We start from the raw sequence: 20859 nt of genomic DNA, 5'->3' as shown, positions 1-20859 counted from the left end.
TCTTAATTGATTTAGAAAATAAAGTAACCGTCACTTTTTGTGATTGCAAAAAGTAGTTTATCAGTTTATGAACAAAGCTGTAAATGAGGAAGCACAGTGTAAATGTTATATCAAACCTTAATCTACCTATGGGATTTTATGTGTTAGATTTGGGGAGGCACTGTGCATCCGTAATTATGTTGAAATATAGTATTAGTCTTACTTTATGCCTCGTTTTCTTTAATATATTAATCAAGTAAGGCAGATTTAGTTTGTATTTATACTAATGCAGGGTGATGCTTTATGTTATACTGAAGTGAAAAGAACCAAATACAAAATTTTGTATGTAGTATTTATAAAGTATATTTTAATTTTTTTAAATGTGTATTTATTTTTGTGAGACTGAGAGACAGATGTGAGCAGGGGAGGGGCAGAGAGAAGGAGACACAGAATTCAAAGCAGGTTCCAGGCTCTGAGCTGTCAACACAGACATGGGGCTCGAACCCATGAAACACGAGATCATGACCGGAGCCGAAGTTGGATGCTTAACCGACTGAGCCGCCCAGGCACCCTTATAAAGTGTATTTTGAAGAAATACTTACAAAAAAAATCCCTTGAAAGGAACGTGCCCCACGTAATTGGGTAGGTGTAGTGGCATTTTGTGGTAAGAGAATTTTTCTTTCTATTTTGCTGTTGTTTCCAATTTTTTTAAACAATGAAACCATATTTTATAATGAGGAAGATGCCCATTATTAGAGAAAGTCTATAGCAATACCTTTAGTGGTCTTCATTTGATAGTGTATAAATTATTTATGTGTAATCAAAAATCAATTTAGCAGATGCGATATGCTGTCTTTATCCTAGATGGAGTACTTTCTTTCTAGGACTTATTTATTTAGGAAAGGGGGAGGGAATAAGTTTTTAGTAAGTGGAAACCAAGGACACCTGTTTCTGTGTGATAATAAGTTTCTGTGTGATAATTACTTTGTATGTACTATTTGCTTTGGGGGTAACTTCTTATAGACAAAGGAAAATACAAGTGGAATCATGATGTTTTAAAGATTGGTAATTTTTTATATTTTTAGATGAAGGTTTTATATTCAGAAGGTTCTTTTGGAAATAGAAAATTGTTGAAACCAAATTATTTTCATTTCTTTTTAGAAAATTTTATTTTAGGGGCGCCTGGGTGGCTCAGTCGGTTAAGTGTCCGACTTCGGCTCAGGTCATGATCTCACGGTTTGTGAGTTCGAGCCCCGCGTCGGGCCCTGTGCTGACAGCTCAGAGCCTGGAGCCTGATTCAGATTCTGTGTCTCCCTCTCTCTGCCCCTTCCCCACTCGCACTCTGTCTCTGTCTCTCAAAAATAAATAAACGTTAAAAAAAATTAAAAAAAAATTTTATTTTAAATGCTGACCTTTAAAAAGATGATTTCTTTCTCTCTGTTTTCTTACTAGGACATGTATTCTTCTGAGAAACCTTGGACAGCAGATTTTGGTTTACTATCTGATTGGGACAGCCTACAGAGATATTTCCAGTCATGAGTAAGTGCCCTGTGTTTCATTTCAGAGGCCTGGGCAGCATTTGCAGTGTACTGAAAAAATAGAAAAAGTTTATTATTGGACAAACTGGAATTATGTTACTTCATCAGAGACTGGATACTCTGGTCAGCCCAGTACTGTGTACCTATCTGTATTTAAACAAGGAGATACTTTTTGATGCTTGGTTTATTCTGAAAAGTTAGATATGGTGAGGAAATCTGTGTCATTAGTTTCTTGGCTGATTTAATTCTGTTATCTAAAATTTTCTGTTGACTACTCATTGGGAAGTGACTTGTGAAAAATATGAAGAGGGAAACACTCAAATATAGAGGATAGTCTAGTGGTTGCCAGAGGAGAAGTGGGTGGGGGAAAAAGAAAGAAATATTAAGAGGGAAAATTTAAATTGATTGTAATTAGCAGAAGTTTAATTGTATGAGGTTTGATCATTGGGTAACATGGGTGAGTATATAAGCAAAAAAAAAAAAAATCTATTAATGTCTTTGATGGAATGAAAACCACATCTATCCTGTAGACTTTCCAAATTTGATACAGGTTTTATTTTCTCCCGTAGTGGTTCTGTACATAGTATTTTCTGCCATTCCAGTCTGCTTCCGGCTGTGACTAGGAGAGCTGGGTTTTACGACTTTGTATTAACTGTTTATTTTAGGGAGTGAGGAAAGAATTACGAGTTTTGCCTTGACTGTGATCATATAACAATTTTGATGTATTTTTTAAAAAGTACAGATTTTTTGATTATGGAAACTTTGGAATAGAGTGAGCATTTCCTGCTGGAGTATAATGTTAGAGAGTTTAAACATTTTCACATGTAATTCATATTGATTATCTTAATATGGATAGAGTGTTTTTAAATTTAATTTACTTTTTTAAAAGATTTTTTTTAAGTTTATTTATTTTGAGAGAGAGAGAGCATGCGTGTGTGCGTGAGCAGGGGAGGAGCAGAGAGAGAGAGAGAGAGAGAGAGAGAGAGAGAATCTTAAGCAGCCTCCGCAGGGCTCGAATCCATGAACCTTGAGATCATGACTTGAGCCGCAATCCAGTCAGATACTTAACTGACTGAGCCACCCAGTCACCCTGGATAGTTTTTCTTACCATTGATTGCAATAATTAAGCAGTCGTTAAATGAAAACAAGGCTGTTGTTGCTGTGAAATCTTTGAGTGCTTTCTACTAAGAATAATATCGCAAGAAGTACGCTTTGATTTTCGAGGGTTTTCAGTGGGGCACTTTTTCAGTGGTGTCCTTTGAGTAAACCAGCATAGTTGCTACACGAGTTCAAATACAGATTCAAGAAGAAGCAGCTTTTATTATTTCGGCTCCATTCAGATGAAATTTTGTGAGAACATTTATCTAATGTAAAGTGCCAACTCTAGTAAAGATGACCATATGACTTTATGAAAACTAAGAAATGTCCAGCATTTTAACTTAAAAATGCTTACATTTTGGGCAATTTACATTCTGTTCTACTTTGTAATCTTAGTGTTCTGTTAGCGTCCCCATTACAGAGTTCTTTGAGGACAGGTACCCAGGGTCTTTCATTTTTTTTTTCTTTTTTTAAATATGAAATTTATTGTCAAATTGGTTTCCATACGACACCCAGTGCTCATCCCAACAGGTACCCTCCTCAATGCCCATCACCCACTTTCCTCTCCCTCCCACCCCCCATCCACCCTCAGTTTGTTCTCAGTTTTTAAGAGTCTCTTATGTTTTGGCTCCCTCCCTCTCTAACCTCTTTTTTAAGGTCTTTCATTTTTGAATCGCAGTGTCTAACAGGGTCTTGTATACCTGCTGCCTCTAAAAATTCAGAGCCCTCTGGGGACAAAGGCAGAGAGGGTGGGGGTACCTTTAGGCAACTAATAAATTATCTGAAAGACATACAACTTTTTATTTGTGAATTACAGTGGCTATATTTCATTTCTAATGTTTTTAATTGGTTCTTTTTTTTAATTATAAATTACACTTTATAAAAATGTTTATTTATTAAAAATATTTATTTATTTTTGAGGCGGGGCAGGGGCAAAGAGAGAGGGAGACACAGAATCCGAAGCAGGCTCCGGGCTCCGAGCTGTGAACACAGAGCCCGACATGGGGCTCAAACTATGAACTGCGAGATCATGACCTGAGCCCAGGTTGGACACTTAATCGACTGAGCCACCCACGTGCCCCAAATCGGTTGTTTTTTATGCCCTTTAATTCTTTTCTTATTTCTGCTTGTTTTTATTTTAAAGATTTGATTTATTATTCTTTTATTTCTTCGTGGAACTTTCATGTGCTTGTTTTGAAGTGTTTCTCAGATCACTTGATTATTTTTTAATTTTGTCTCCAGTGAATTTATATTGTAGTTGTTGCTGTTGTTGGTGTTTCATCATATTCTGTAGTTTTGCAGGCGCACTCTGATAAAAATTCTTTCTCTTTCTCCTATGGCTGTCTCCTTTTGTGATTTTCCTGCTGGTGTAGCAGATTTGCAGTTGTCTCTGCGTGCCTTTGGAGTTCCCAGATCAGAATCAGGTCTTGTGTTAGTGGATCAGAGCACCAGCCGCATGGTGATGTTGGTGATATCACAGATTCTGTCACGGAGTCAGCTGGCATTAGGTCAGCAGCTTCCTAAGCTGTAGCTTCAGCAAGTTAGCAAAGGCCTTTTTCAGTCCCATTTTATCATCAAGGAGGAGTGTCCCCCCTCCCCCGTCCCTGGTTTTAAGCGAGGAGCCTGGCTACTGACCCTGCTTCACGTGAACTCTTATATACAGTTCCCCCCTGGGATTTACTTCCTGCTGCCTTTTCCTGCTTTGGGGCCCACAGCCCAGCAGACCTCCTGGTTTTAGTTTGGCTCATACTTTGTGTTCCTGTTAGATTTTGTTTTATTTTTAATGTTTGTTTATTTTCAGACAGAGAGAGAGAGAGAGAGAGAGAGAGGGAGGGAGAGAGAGAGTCCCAAGCAGGCCGTGTGCTCTCGGCGCAAAGCCCAGGGGCTGGATCTCGCAAACCGTGAGATCATGACCTGAGTGGAAGGCAGGAGTCGCCGGCTTAACCAACTGAGCCACCCCGGTGCCCCCCTGTTAGATTTTTAATCTGGAGATGTTTAATATGTTTTGGGGCATAGGTATGTCATTTTAGTGATTTGTTTTTGTATTTTATCTGTAATTTCTCTGTTTGTTGTGAAGACAAGCAGCCACAAAGAACGAACATGCCACTGGTATTACCATAAAGTCCAAACTGACTGTTTCACATTGAAGAAAAGAAAACCAGTTTCTGCTTAGTTCCCTGGTTCCTAGTGTTCCTCTCTTTGCTTTGCTTGCTAGGTGGCCCCAATATGCTGCTTCCCTGTAGTGGTCTGCTTGCCTCATTCTAGTTCCTGCCACTCAGCTCTTCACTCTTACACCATGTACACTGTAAGATCCTTGAGGGCAAAAGTTTTTACTACGTGCTGAGCACTTTTCCTGGCTCCTAATAGGTGTTTGATAAGCAGTGTGTGGATGGGGTGTTCCTAAGTAACTTGTTTTAGTATGGAGTAGCTGTTCCGGGAGTTACTACTTTTAGGTGAAATTTAAGCCGATCCTACATGAAGGAAGATTGAGGGTGGGGCGGGGGGGTAGTGTGTACGTGTGGGTGGGGGGGAGTGTGGCATAGGACAGAGCATTCCAAGGCAGTGGAGCAGTGTGAGAAAGGCATGGAGGTGTGAGTACACATAGGTGTTGCCACGTAGTTGAGCATTTGGGAGCATGGAGATGGGGAATGGAGACCGAGAGAGAGGGAAAGCTGGCGGAGACGCTAACGGGGTCTGGGTCCCAGACGCTCCGGGAAGTTTGGACTTCATCCTGTAGGGCTTGAGGAGCTGTTAAAGAAGGGCAGTTAGGGGAGGGGCGCCCGGGTGTCTTGTCTGACTTCGGCTCAGGGCATGATCTTGCAGTTCGTGAGTTCGAACTGCCACGTCGGCTCTTTGGTCTCAGTGCAGAGTCTGCTTGGGATCCTCTGTCTCCCTCTCTCCCTGCCTCTCTGCCCCACGCGCGCTCTCTCTCAAATATAAACAAGTAAACATTAAAAAAAAAAAGAAGTTCAGTTAGGGGAGCAACTGAAGATTTCATTCTGGAAAAATTACTCTGACAAATAGACATTTTTGTTAGATGTAATTGAAAAGAATCAGTTACAGGCAGTATTTGCCTTTTTCTGGCTTTTTTCTTAGTTTTAAGCTCATACTAGGCTTCCTTTGAAATAGACTGTGAATTACGTTTCTTATGCTTGCCAGTTTGGTGATCTTCTCTCCTGATGGATGCCGTTTTTGAGCAGACCACTGTAACCATAGGTTAGAGAGTGTTACAATGTCAGTGTTATGATGCGGTTGCCGGGGGTTGTAAGTTTTCAAAAAGGTGGGAACTGAGTATATCAGAGTTCCTGTTTTTGAAAAAATAGTGGAGAATCATGGTATAGGTTACAAAATAGGAAGATGTGTCATTAAAGTCTAGATAGAATTTCCAAACCTGGGTTTGGGTGAGAATGATGGGTGACTAAAGTTTTTTTCAGTATGGCTCTAGCGATTAAGAGGAAGGTTGGTACTTGTTACATCTGGGCGGATTTATCTGTGAAGCATTTGCTAACCCTTGCCATGTCATGGACCACGCGGGACGTGGTAGGAGTTGTACAGCATGTGGGGTGAACTGTTGGGGGCTTGGAGGTGACTGGCTCTCACCAGGCTGTTCTTCGTGCCCAGCTGCTGATGGACCGCTTTCGCCGCACAGCCTGGCACACTCGTTGGGGGTTCCCAGCTCCAGAGCCTAGAGAATTTGTTACATGTTTGAGGTGTTTTTCAGCTTTTAGTCTAGATCTTTATATATTCTGTCGAATTCTGAGGTTAGATATGTACCTTGTGGAAAATGTGATGCTTCTGCGATGTGCATTACATTGTGGATTGTTAACTTTATCACAATCCACAAAAAGCCTTTTGATTTTCAGTACTGAAATTGTTTTTGTTTTTCTGTATTTGCATATTTTGCAATGTTAAACATTTATCAAGATTTTTTTCCCCAAAATTCTGTCTTATCAGATGGTGCCAAAGATGAAATATTTATATGAAAGTCATTATATTTAAACTGTAGCTGTAGTTTGAAATGAACCTCTTAGAGCTTTAAAGGAGATTGTAACAATAGGAGTAGTTCTTGTAAAAAGCATTGCTGAAAATTTCTAAAGATGATGATTTTGGAGGAATGTGTTAAAAAAAATAAGCCAAAAAACATCAAATCCCAGAAGTGATTATTTAGGGTACTACTTAATTTTATTTGCCCATGTTTTAACTTGAAAAAATAAAGCTTATCTACTCTGTTATTAAAATTTTAGTCTTACATATTTTATTTAACTTTCTTCAGAAAACTTTTGCTCTATAACTAATTATATGTTTTGTTTGTTTGTTTTTTAAGAGAGGATTTCTGTGTTAATTCTCTTCTGACTTGGCAATCCAGGAGTGATTGTGTTATGTTGGAGTGTTTGATCCTGCCCTTTGACCTAAATAAAGGAGTGGGGTTTTTGAGATCACTTCTGGATCTGAAACATTTCTCATTTAACTGAGGAAAAAGTAATGTCAGTGAGTAATTTGAGATGTAGTATATATTTATGGCTTTCTAATAGAGCATATATCTTTATTCCTCTGGAGCAGTAGACATAAGAGTTCATGCTGAAGTGAAAACACTTTGTTTTAACATTTGTTGGAACAGGTAATGTTATAAATAAGTGAGTAGATTACTGAGTCCCTCAGTCTTGGCATGAGGATTCTTCCAAGTCTTATTGAATAGAAAAATCATGCAACAGATAATAGAAGGCTTTCCCTAAGTATTGGCTAAAGTTTCTGTCTAGGATAATTATCTAGATACATATATATCCTGTTTTATGGAATAGCTATGTACCTGAGAAGCTGGGTAGAGGTTAAAGAAAAGAAAATTTAAGTTGAATTGTATTTTGAATAGTGGGTTATCTGCATTTAATGGAATCGTGAAAGAAATCCTTTTGTAAAGTATAACGAGTGTCTATTTGTTATACTAAGACTCATTTATGTTTGATAAGTTTGGATTTTGGAAGTGAAGTTTTAAATGTTAACCGTTCTTAAAATGAATACAAGTTGATCCTCGAACAATGTGGGTTTGCATGGTGAGCCCACTTGAATACATGGATTTTTTTGGTAAATACAGTACAGTACTGTGTGGTGACAGATGGTAGGTACACTTGTGAGTACAGCACAACGTATAGAGCTCTAGGGTTGTCGGATCCCTGTATTGTACACTTGAAACTAATGTAACATTGTGTGTCAACTATACTTAAAAAGAGTACAGTGCAGTACTCTAAATGTAGTTTCCTTATGATTTTTTAATACTTCGTTTCTCTGGTTACTTTATCGTAGGAACACAGCATATGTATGTCTCACATGACATGAAATATGTGTTAATCGACTCTTTATCTGTAAGGCTTCTATTCAAGAGTACATTATTAGTAGTTAAGTTTTGGGGGAGTCAGAAGTTATAGGCGGATTTTCAATTGTGTGGGGGTTTGGTGTCTCTAACTCCCCCCTTGTTCCAGGGTCAACTGTATAATCATTGATTTTTAATTCGGGGGAGGGGGCTGAATTTGGGAGTGTATGGAGACTTTTGGTCGTTCTAGTTACTGGGGAGACCTACTGGCGTTGAGTGGGCAGGGGCCGTGTACGGAGTGCAGTAGACCCTGTTGAGAGATACCGTGTGTCACCTGTCTGACGTGTGGCAGCCGTACAGTGTAGGTGAGGTGATGGAGGATGCCAACAAAAATTGCTTCTCAGGAAATTCGTTAGTTCAGTTTCTTGGTTTAAGGCGCTTCATTGTGTTAAGACGAACCATCAAAAATGGAATATACTTTACTTTTAGCAATTTGTCATCTTTTTGACTGCTACAGAAAAGTGAGTAATTCTTAGTTTGATACTATGCGACATTGAACATGAGTTTAATGTAGTATTTCTTATAGAGTATATTCAGTTACAGTATTCAAATACAGTAGAAGGGGACGCCTGAATGGCTCTGTCACTGGAGCATCTTGATTTTGGCTCAGGTCATGATGCCGGGGTCGTGGGATTGAGCTACGCGCTAGGCTCTGTGCTGAGTGTGGAGGCTGCTTGGGATTCTCTTTCTCTCTCTCTCTCTCTCTCCCTCTGCCCCTCTCCCCCCGTTTATGTGTACGCACGCTCTCTTGCTCACTCCCAAATTAAAAAGAAAAAGAAGTGTAGTAGAAGTACAATATAGTATTAGGTTTTTGTTAGGAGGTGATTTACATTATTTTGTATCTTGTTTTGATATTTTTTCAAACTTGTAACAAGAAACGTAAACATAGAACCCAAATTCTTCACATACCTTTATCTGATGTACCAGTTGTTTACATTTTGTCCATTTGATTCTCTTTCTTGCACTCCCTCTCTCTGTCTCACACACACACACACACACACACACACACACACACACACACATATCTATACATACATCTATACATACATATATAGAAGAAATTGATTTGTAGTTAAAACATTTTCTGTGAAAATCGTTTCCTTTTATTAAAAGTCATTTAAATTCTTAGCATAAATGTCACTTATTATAATGTTACAATATGATCTCAGTAAAGCTTCTGAATTACTTTTGCTAGTTAAATCTTAAAATTGCAAACCATTTACCAACTGCTGTCACACTCTCATTGTTTAAACACTGCATTATTTACATGGGTTTTGTAACCTGTGTCATTAGGTTAGTGCATAATATAGATAACCTTGGTATATAGGTCAACTTGAATGAAAATTCTTCAGTATAGCACCAAGCAGGATGCTCCAAACCACCTCTTTATAATAGTTTTAAGGTACTCTATTCTGAAGAGAAACTCTTTGAAATCCCATTCTGAGAGAGTAAGTTTTCCGGCGGCAGTCTTCTTTCAAGAGTCGCAGAGACCTGGGTTGGCTTTGCTGTTGACCCGCCGGCCACTCACGGCGCCTCCATCCTCCCTACCCCTGCCTCCCCTGTGCCCCTGCCCTTTCCTTGTTTGTCAGCGTGGGGACTGCGCTGCGTTGTCTGGAAGCCTTCTAGTTCTGGAATGTATGATTCTATTAGTGAGAAAATGTGCATTTCCACTTTTGCCTGTAGGAACGTAACTATTGGATAAAATGAGATTTGTGTCTATTAAGCTAAATTAAGACAACGGAAACATGCAGTTTTCAGGGTTTGGGGCTCCTCGTGTTGCTTCATGTTGGCATTTGTGTTCTGGTTATTTCAGGGGTTCTTTTGTTGCAAGTGTAGGCACGTGTTCTCTGTTCATTCTGCTGCTTCTCTAGGCAAGCAGAGACAGAGGGGAGTGTATATTTAAAATTAATAGCCTTAAATATTCATCTTGTTACCTCTCATTAATTTCAGAAAATAGATTGATTTATACAGTTTATCCTTGAATCCATGTTATTCGAAGTGATGTACTGGTTCCATATCTTTTTTACATTAACTTCTCTAAAAATGAATGTCTACCTGAAAATATTATATGGATGACTTAGTATTTCTCATTTGTTAAAAGACACACAGTGGAAAGCACATCTTAGTGATTTTCATTTTTTTTTTTTTTTTTTTTGTAAAGTTGTTTATACAAATTCAACAAAGGTAGAACTGCCTCAGGGAAGGTCTAGGAAAACAACACCTTACAACAATGCACTTCTGAAGGCATAACTTTACAGCTAGGAAATGGCTATGTTGTAAACCTTTACTGAGAACTCAGCTCACTTCAAAGGAGAGGAAAAAGGAAAAGAAAGGCTATGTTGGATCATTTATTCTTCTTGACTTGCTGTATAAATTAGATCTGTATAGAATACAAGAGCTCATGCTGGTGCAAAACTCCCCTGAGTGTAAAGGCTGAAGTCTGAATTTTAAAATTTGGAGATACAGGTGAATTCTATATGGAGGAAAGATGGCAAAGTGTCTTACTTTGACTGTAATTAACACAAGCAAGTGATACTTGTTATGTAGTCTGACTAATAAATCTGCATATATTAACATTCAGTTTTTTGGTTTTTTTTTGATAGTGTCTGGACAGCTATGTATTATCACATTTTGGCTCAAACACAAATAGACATTTTCTATTAAGGGAATTTGAGCCTGTCAGTTTGTATGATGGATGTCATTATACAGTTGTCTCCTCATTTTCCACAAGTGTGAAATTGATATTAAAAATTTCCAGGCCTCTATCTTTCTCCCTCAAAATTGATCTAAAATAGTGTTTTAATATTACAATGCCTTTTTCTCTTTTCGAGATGGACAAGGTGACTATGAAAGTAATTCTTTCTAGCCTCTCTTTAAAGCTGTTGGTTAGAAATGGTCAGGAACAGAGTGAGAATATCTTCCCAGGTCTTCCCCTTTCCCCAGTCTCCCCTCTCCTACTTCAAGCACACTGAGTCATAGGTTAGTTATTAAATTCATGTTCAGAGATAGTGGTCATGTGCAGGCACTTGATTGTAGAGTGCTATTTTTTGCCCTGAATTCAGAAGCTGACTTCTGCTGGCATCACCTAGGTACCCTGGAATCAGACCGGTTTTCTTTCCCACTCACACATTTGGAATATTCATGTGTTAATTAAGCTTTAAACAATGGAACGTGAAAAGATTTCAGTAAGACACTAATCTACACTCCTACACGTTTGTATTAAATTGTGGAGTATTGGCAGTCACAGTGTCTTTTAAAAAATAGTTGCCTGTCTCAGATTCTAGAAGAATGGAATAGTAATGGAAGTTACAAGGATGTGTCAGTAAAGATTTCAGCACTCTCCAGTAAAGCACTGTGTTTGATGTTCTCCCTGGTTAACCGTGTTATGTTCTCATGCGGAGTGACGTGGAATAGGTTTGATTGATTGTAACTTAAAAGAAATTTGAGAAAACAAACAGGTACACATTAAGTTTTTATATAAATTCACAGTAATTGGTCTTGTTTATTTTCTTTAGGTAATAACTTTTTGTTATTCTCTTTTTTTTTTTAAGTTTCTTTGTTTCTGAGAGAGAGAGAGAGAGAGAGAGCGCGCGGGCATGAGTGGGGGAGGAGCAGAGAGAGGGAGACACAGAATCCAAAGCAGGCTCCAGGCTCTGAGATGTCAGCAGAGAGCCCGATGCGGGGCTCGAACTTGCAAACTGGGAGATGTGACCTGAGCCCTAAGTCGGATGCTTAACCGACTGAGCCAGCCACCCAGGTGCCCCTGTTATTTTCTTTATGTAGATGAAGTGTGAAGTGTTCTAGATTAGGAAAGGAGGGGCTAGGTCTTACAGCATTGGAGGAACATTGCAGACTTGTTTACTTGTGACAGTTATGGTACCACAGATTTTGAATTTGATTTTCAAACCTTCAGTTTGTTGCTTTGACTGCATCAACACGGCTTTATATGCTAAATGATTGATACAGGCTGTTAAATCATGATCACTAAGATGCATTTCATTGGCATGCTTTATTATCAAAAATGTTGTTTTTGATGCTACCATCAGAATAGCCTAGAAGCTATTTAAAAGAGGGTTTCTTTACTGCTAACTAAGGGGAAATCTCGTCACTTAGACTCTCCTAAGGAAACGTGCTTTTCCATTGCCGTGGTCTTGGTCCAGGTTGCCCCACATGGAGTCAGTAGGGCCACTGTGATTTTGTTTTTGTTTGTTTGTTTTTTGCCCAAATCAGCCTTAAACGGTTTATGGGAACTTTGTACTTACATGTACCTGTAGGTGTGTTTACTGATGTGTGTGGGGAATTCTGTCCAGGACAGGAGAAAGACCCTACTCCAACTTTCTCAGTACCCAAACTGACTTTGTTGAGAGGAACTTAGATCTCAAAGGATTCCTTAGTAGAAGTAACTCTGTACTTAAATCACTTTAAAGTGTTTGATTTGTATTACAAAAGTGGAGTCTTTATTCTTTTCCCCTAAAATGTGTTGTCAGAATTGTTAGCCATCAGAAGTTTTGGTCTCACTGAAGAGATGTGCTTTTCTGACTCAGTGCTGAGCTGGATTCTGGTGGAAAATAACAGTGTTGAGATCGGCAAAGTTTTCCTTCTGATTTCTTCCTTTGATTAGCGTGTGTATCTTCTCAAGAGGTGAAATTCTACCTCTGCTTCCCGACTAGCCCAACTTTATTTTTTCATTAAGTTCAATCCTTTATTTTTTTTTTATTTCTGAAAATATGTTTTATAAAATACATACTGTTTATTTGTTTTGGAACCATTTGAGAGTAGTTGCATGTATCTCACACTCCTCCACACATTTGTCTTCAGTGTGCAGTTGCGAAGAATAAGAATATTTTCTTTCATAACCACAGTGAAATTACCAAGTAGGTAAATTATGTTTATCTAGTCTAAAGTTCTTGTTCCACGGTTCTGTTTCCCAGTAATGTCCCGGAGTGCAGATTTGCCCCCAGTTGCAGGGTCCATCCAGGCGTTACCCACCAGCTGCGTTCAGTTATCAGGTCTCCGAGGTCTCCTTGAACCCGGGGCCTCAGGTGTTCTTTATCTTTCATGAGATTGGTGTCTTGAAAAACTGCAGCCCCACTGTTTTGTAGAGTAGCCCCCAGATTCAGGTTGTCGGTGGGTTCCAGTAGTGGAGTCCCTCCTAACGGGTGTGGTGGTTTGGGGACATTCCTCCAGGAAGCTTGTCTGCAAGAGAAAGGAAGACTGCATGGTGATCTCTTTACTTTTTCCTATTTAGCTTTTCAACAGGAAAATTTCCCGTTTCTTCCTTAATTGAAATAGGATTCATATCTCTTGCATAAGAACAGGATTTATTGCTCTGGTTTACTGGTTTCTGTTTGGCTTTTATTACGTAGGCTTGAGGGAAAAATGGCATGAGATATTTTCTAGAATGAGGTGACCTTGAAAGGAGACAACATTCAGCTTTTATCAGGAGAGATTTCTTTCTGCCCAATTCCCATTTTAAATTATGTTGACAAAATCTCAAGGTGCTGTTGAACAAATTTTTTTTTTTTTTTAATTTTTTTTTAACGTTTATTTATTTTTGAGACAGAGAGAGCATGAATGGGGGAGGGGCAGAGAGAGAGGGAGACACAGAATCGGAAGCAGGCTCCAGGCTCTGAGCCATCAGCCCAGAGCCCGACGCGGGGCTCGAACTCACGGACCGCGAGATCGTGACCCGGGCTGAAGTCGGACGCTCAACCGACTGAGCCACCCAGGCGCCCCGAACAAGTGTTTTTAAGGGATGAGGTATAGCACTATTGGATTTGTTTCCTAGCAATCAACCAGCTGTAGCTCTTTATGTATTAGTTGAGATTGCTTCACTAAGGATTAGCTTTTCTTAAAAGCTGGTGCCTCTTTGTCTTTGTCCTAATAAACTTTTTTTAGCCAAAAATAGAATAAATGAACATATCAAGACGGATTCTTGTTAGGTTTTAGAGATTTATGGGTTTTATTAGATTTTAATGTGAAATGTCAGGATACTTACCATCTATAGTAATGTCTCTTAAAAGTTTAATAATTGCAAGGTGTAGTGAAAGCTAGAAAATTAATTTGGAATATTGCAAAGTATAAGAGACTCAAATCTCACTTTTTAGGCAACTTTGAGACACATGATGCTATAAGTTGATTTCTTCAAGTATTTTAAAAGTTAGGGTGTTTGAATCTGATTGTAAAACAAATTTTAAGGAAGGGAATGTATTATTTTGAATAATCATTATGTCTTTAGTATTAACAGATACTGATGAGTACCTCCAAGTATACTGCTGCTAGGTTGGTCTTTGGGCACATAGATCAGAACAAGACAAGCATGGCCCTTGGCCTCTCGGAGCACAGAACTAGTGGGAAAGACAGATGTAGCAGTGTTTTTAATACAAAAAGGGAAATGTGGGAGTCTGCAGGAACAAGGGGACCGAGCTGCTGGGAGGGCGGGAAGACTGCAGTTAGGAGATCACGTTCCAGCTGAGGTCTGGCTTCCAGCTGAGGTCTGGCTAAGTGAAGAGGGGGAGGGAGGGGTTTCTAAACAGAAGGAACAAAATGGATGAAGGCCTGGAGTTGAGAGGTGGAGATTAAGATTAAGAAATGAAGGAAAATTCAGCATTGGTATAAATAAGTGGTGGGAGGAGGTTAAATTTGTAGTTTTAGCTTAGATAAACACCCCAGTGTTGCCTCCATTTTATTTTTTATTTTACCTAATTTCATCAAAACTGGTCTGTCTTTTTAATCTTTCCAGTCCCTTTTTCCTTATTTTTAAAGTATAATCATAACGTTAAAATGCATACATTTTGGAAATGGGGAGAAAAAGTCGTGGTAACCCCATTACATTAAAGCAGCCATTTGCGTTTTTGCATATGACCCTGTACTCTTGTCCACATAATATACATTCTTGGGGCACCTGGCTGGCTCAGTCAGAAGTGTGTGACTCTGATCTCAGGGTTGTGGGTTTAAGCCGCATGTTGGGTGTAGAGATTATTTTAAAAATAAATAAATAAACTTCTAAAAATGTATGTTTTTATATAACTTGATTCATAATGTATATGCAGTTTTATATTTGGATTTCTAACGTTGAGTTGTGTTTAGGCAGTTATCCTATTTCTGTAATTGTTTTTCATAATTCAAATTTATAATTATCATATTCCTTAAAGGTAATGATGCATAGTAACTTATTTAACCATTTTCCTATTTTTAGGATGGTTCAGTTTTTTAAAAACATTTGCAGAATGAATATCACTGGTGAATTTGACCCTTTTCTTTAATAAAGGGAAGTAGAATGAATTCCTTAGGCTAGATTCATAGACTGAAATCTTTTTGCCTATGTCTGCCTATCTTTTTTTTTTTTTTTTTGCATGAAATTTTTTGTCAAATTGGTTTCCATACAACACCTAGAACTCATCCCAACAGGTGCCCTCCTCAATGCCCATCAGCCCTCAGTTTATTCTCACTTTTTAAGAGTGTCTTATGGTTTGCCTCCTTCCCTCTCTGTAACCTTTCTTTTCCCCCCTTCCCCTCCCCCATGGTCTTCTGTTAAGTTTCTTGGGATCCACATAAAAGTGAAAACATATGGTATCTGTCTTTCTCTGTAGGACTTACTTCACTTAGCATCACACTCTCCAGTTCCATCCACATGGTCTGCCTGTCTTTCTTAAAAGACTGTACTTAACTAACTTACGGTTACTCTGGTAGTTGGTATACAGGAATATATTTCACTGTGGCCAGTTTAGTAGGCTCAAAATAGCATTATAAGTTGCTTTTAGGGGTGCCTGGGTGGCTCAGTTGGTTAAGCATCCGACTTTGGCTCAGGTCATGATCTCACAGTTCGTGGGTTCAAGCCCCCACTTCAGGCTCTGTGCTGACAGCTCAGAGCCTGGAGCCTGCTTCGGATTCTGTGTCTCCCTCTCTCTCTGCCCTGCCTCAACTCCTGCTCTCTCTCTCTCTCTCTCTCTCTCTCTCTCTCTCCCCACCCCCCCTCAAAAATAAACATTAAAAAAAGGTTGCTTTTAGTTGCATATATTTAATTTTTTGACAGGATAGCTTTTTCCCCCAGATTGTGGTAAAATACAGATAACGTAAGATTTACCATCCTAAACCATTTTTGAGTGTCCAGTTCAGTAGCTTTAAGTATATGTTCATTGTTATGCAACCAGTCTCCAGAACCTTTATGTTGAAAAATTCACACTCTGTACTTATTAAGCAACTTCTCATTTCTCTTCCTCTAGCCCTGGGCACCCACCACTCTGTTTTCTGCTTCTATGAATTTAACTTCTCTAGGTGCCTCATGTAATTGGGTTCATGCAGTGTTTGTGTATTTGTGACTGGTCCATTTCACTCAGCATAATGTCGTCACAGTTCACCCATGCTCTAGCAAGTGCCAGAATTTCCTTCCTTAAAAAAAAAAAAAAAAAAAAAATATATATATATATATATCTATCTAAATGTGTATAAAATATAATATATATGGTGATATATAATATATGATAATATATAACAATATGTAATTTACATATTTTTAACATTTGTTTAGGTTTGAGAAAGGGAGAGAAAAGGGGACAGCGAGCGAGAGGACGAATGTGAGCAGGGGAGAGCTAGAGAGAGGGGGACAGAGGATCTGAAGCGGGCTCTGCGCTGACAGCAATGAGCCTGACTGGGGCTCAAACTCACGACCTGTGAGATCATGACCTGAGCCAAAATTGGATGTTCAACCAACTGAGCCACCCAGGTGTCCCAGAATTTCCTTTAAAAGACTGAGTACTGTTTCGTTGTTTGGACGGTACTGGCCAGCTTGGGTTGCTGCCACCTTTTGGCCAGGGTGAGCAGCGCTGCTGCGAACACAGGTGTTGGAGTATCTGTCCGAGGCTCACCTTTCGGTTCTCTTGAGCAGATGCCCAGAAGTGGAATTGCTGGATCGTAGGGTAATTCTGTTCTGTGCTTAATCTTCTGAGGAACTGCCTGTGGTTTTCCACAGCGGCTGCACCGTTTTACATTGCTCAAGGGCTCCAGTGCCTCCCCACGTCCCGGTCCACACTTGTTATTTTCTGTTTGGGTGGGTTTTTTTGTTTTTTTTTTTTTTGATAGCAGCCAAGCCATTCTAATGGGTGTTGAGGTGCTATCTCGTTATTAGGGTAACTTTTTTCACTGTTTACATTTTTTCTTGTATCATATCCTTTTAAAATAGTCCTTTCTTCCAAAATGCTTATTGGAAAACCACAGATTTTAACTTTGGATGACGCTTTTGCATCTCCAAAAATGTATTATGAAGGGATGTAGTTTTTTAATGTATATACAGAAATTTTATATGTTTCTTTTGGGACATGGGTCATTTTGTTATGGGTAGCAGAGAGATAATACATAGTATACATAAAAGGCAGAGGGAGAGGGCGCCTGGGTGGCTCAGTCGGTTGAGCGTCTGACTTCGGCTCAGGTCATGATCTCACGGTTTGTGGGTTCGAGCCCCGCGTTGGGCTCTGTGCTGACAGCTCAGAGCCTGGAGCCTGTTTCAGATTCTGTGTCTCCCTCTCTCTCTGCCCCTCCCCCACTTGCACTCTGTCTCTCTCTGTCTCAAAAATAAATAAACATTAAAAAAAATTTAAAAAAAAGGCAGAGGGAGAAAAAGGTTTCAGAAAGAGGAAGAATGGAGAATAAAAGGTATCAAAGATCAATTTTGCCTGATATATTAGTCTGTCAGGGACTCTGTTGGTCTTACTTTCTGTTAAAATTAATGTGTTATGGTGAATTACAGGTTTTGTATTATGGAAACTCCAGAAAGATCTTTTTGAATGTTAGAGGGACTTACTTCTATGTTTATATACATAAGCACTTTTGTGAATTTTATGGAAATGTCTATGTCTTTATATTTTGTATATATTCGTATGTGTGCATATGGACATTTGATCTTAAATGTGAATATCTATTGAATTGTGATTCATCCAAATTGAATTGACTTACTCCAAGATTTAACTGCTTTTTAATGTATTTTTTATGGTAATGAAATTTTAAAAACTAATGTTATTTGACAGCTTTGTTAGATAGAATCTGGAGTGGGTCAGATTGCTTGGATGCTGTGTTTTCTTTGAGTCCTTGGTTTTAGAAGTAGATTCATATTTAAGTTTCCTCATTATGACTAGAAAGTGTCTTTGCTTTCTCTTTTTGTGTGTCCATCTGCATGTGGCTTTGGAAAGCCAGAAGAGTCATTTCTCCATAAAGGGAAGCTTTCTTTAAAAATCACAATGTTGGGGCACTGGGTGGCTCAGTTGGTTGAGTATCTGACTTTGGCTCAGGTCATGATCTCACGGTTCGTGGGTTCAAGCCCTGTCTCCGGCTTCCTGCTGTCGGCTCAGAGCCAGCTTTGGATCTTCTGTCCCCCGCCTCTCTCTGCCCCTCCTCTGCTCATACTCTCTCTCTTTCTGTCAAAAAAAAAATAAGTAAAACATTAAAAAAAAATTCAAAATGTAATTCAGAAATTGGAATACAGCGTTCAGTTATAATGTGTTGTGTATAGCCTTTAATTCCTACCATTTTTCCACTTAAGGACACTCTCCTGTCATCCTGTAACTACTTGCAGGGGTTATTTCAGTTGTAATTCAGTAATTAATTGTGTAATTATGTGTTTAATGTTAATTTCTTTTGGTAGAACTGAAGGAGATGATCACTCTTATAATACCAGCACCTGGCATTGTACCTAGTAGAATGTACGAGGTGTTTAATACTCTGTATGGATGAGCAAAATTTTACTGCCTTTAAAGTGAACTTATGATGTAAGTCAGTACGGTAAGAATTTCTAGTGTTGTGAAGATAAGCTGGGGTAATGTATTTTCATTCCCCATGTTTGTGAATTGTACTTTGCACATATTTATGGCAGTTTCTGCTGAGCCACAGAAAGTACAGAAGCTTCCAGCAAGCTACAGAAGTTTCTTGGCTGCCTGTTACAAGCAAAGTGAATTGCCTTTTGATAAAATAGCTTTAAAACTGGGTTTAAAAGAACTGCTAACTTAATTACATCACAGGTACTTCTGTTTGTAAACAATTACTACCATCTACTGTGCTTTGCGTTATGTGGAAGAAGGACACATATTCTGTTGGCTCTTTCCACATTCTGCAAATTCAGGACACTTTACCTTTCTGTCTTTTTTATTTTGTCTAACTTTTTCTGTGAAAGAAATCTGCAAAGATCGGTGATGAGCTCGACATTGTTCATTTGTAAATACCCCGTATGAATTATTAGGAATTACTATAAACACCTGAGCACTATTTGGACAGAAAATATTATCAATATTTGGTACAGGAAAAGGTATGTGGACAAAAGCCAACAACTTTTATTTTTATAATTGACATACATTTTATTCCATATTGATGAGTTTGTTGAGCTTCCTTTTCAAAATTGTAAAACACAGTGTTTATATCCCCCCCCCGGCCCATAAAATCTAAATAGAATAACAGAGAAGTGAAGTATCTTAAGTTGATTAACCCAAGAGGAGACCAGTCAGAAATGGGTTTATAGTTTAATATTCAGAAGCTGTTTTCTGTTTGTGGCCAGTTGACATCTTGAATATTTACAGATTGTTTTTGTCACAACAAGCGTGGCCTCTCACATGTTTTTTTTTTTCTCATTTATCTACATGTTCTGAAAAAACTGACAGTAGCTTTATTCTAAAATATATTTCCAGGAAAGCCAAAACAGTTTTCTGAAAAGTGCATAGAAAAAAATCTAAATCATTGCCAAGAATGAAAAGATGCTGGCCTGTTATTCATATGATCAAAAAAATTTTTGGACAAAGCACAGTACAAATATCCTTGTCTGTATTTATTTTATAAAAAAGATGTTGATGAAGTATTTTAAAGTGTGTAAACATCTCCATTCCAAAAATGTATGTATGTTACCTCATTTTTGTAAAATCAAAAAAGTGCACGGGTAGGTCTAAAAGGTTGTTAGCAATGCTCATCTCTGTGTGGTAGGCCTAAGATTTTATTTTCTCTCGGCTTATTTTCATATACTTATTTTCTACAGTGACCATGCATTATTTTTGTAATAAGAAAACTGTTAAAGATGTATATTGATAAAGGGAAGGAAATAGAGACTTAAGAAAGTTTTTTTATTTTTCTTTATTTTTTAAATGTTAATTTATTTTTGAGAGAGAGAGAGCGTGTGCACGTACGTGAGAGCAGGGGAGGGACAGAGAGCAAGAATCCCAAGCAGGCTCCACGCCGTCATCGCAGAGCCTGATGTGGGGTTCACACTCATGAACTGTGAGATCATGACCTGAGTTTAAATCAAGAGTTGAATGCTTAACTGACTGAGCCACCCGGGTGCCCCTCACTTTGTATTTTGATGTGGAGAAAGGAAAATGGTGTAAATTGGAGTGTCCCAGTAGGTGTGCGGTAGAGCGCGACAGCCCATCGCGCTGCTTTGGTGTTATCTTGCTCTGTTTTCTCCCAGGCTTCCTCCCTGTGCCGTACTCTGGGAATGCTTGATTGGGAAGTAATGGGGAAGAAGAGTGAGATTAGTGAGTTTGGCCGTCGATAACAAAAATACAAACAAAGAAAACAAGAATAAAGTAAGAATTTTTCTCTTGAAAAGAACTAGCACACAGGTGTGTGCAGGCAGTCCCTTGTTTTGTTTTTTTTTAAGTGTTTATTTTTTAAAGTATTTATCTATCTATCTATCTATCTATCTATCTATCTATCTATCATCCAAGTTACTCTATCTATCTATCTATCTATCTATCTATCTATCTATCTATCTATCTATCTATCTATCTATCTGTCATCCAAGTTAGTTAGCCTATAGTGCAGCAGTGATTTCAGGAGTAGATTCCTTAATGCCCCTACCCCATTTAGCCCATGCCTCCTCCTGCAACCCTGTTCTCTGTATTTAAG

At 38.6% G+C, this 20859-nt stretch overlaps 1 protein-coding gene across 1 annotated transcript in view; it reads left to right on the top strand.

Annotated features, from left to right (window-relative positions):
- USP6NL (USP6 N-terminal like) overlaps positions 1-20859 on the top strand; it is a 180403-nt gene that overhangs the window by 16581 nt on the left and 142963 nt on the right. Inside the window, exon 2 of the mRNA XM_060659332.3 lies at positions 1432-1518. Within this exon, the coding sequence (XP_060515315.1) occupies positions 1515-1518 (4 nt within the window). The 5' untranslated portion in view covers positions 1432-1514. The remainder of the gene's footprint in view (positions 1-1431; positions 1519-20859) is intronic.

The sequence above is a fragment of the Panthera onca genome, chromosome B4, assembly GCF_046562875.1.
Source record: "Panthera onca isolate mPanOnc1 chromosome B4, mPanOnc1 haplotype 2, whole genome shotgun sequence".
Taxonomy (NCBI): Eukaryota; Metazoa; Chordata; class Mammalia; order Carnivora; family Felidae; genus Panthera; species Panthera onca.
This window is presented reverse-complemented; position numbering and strand designations above follow the sequence as displayed.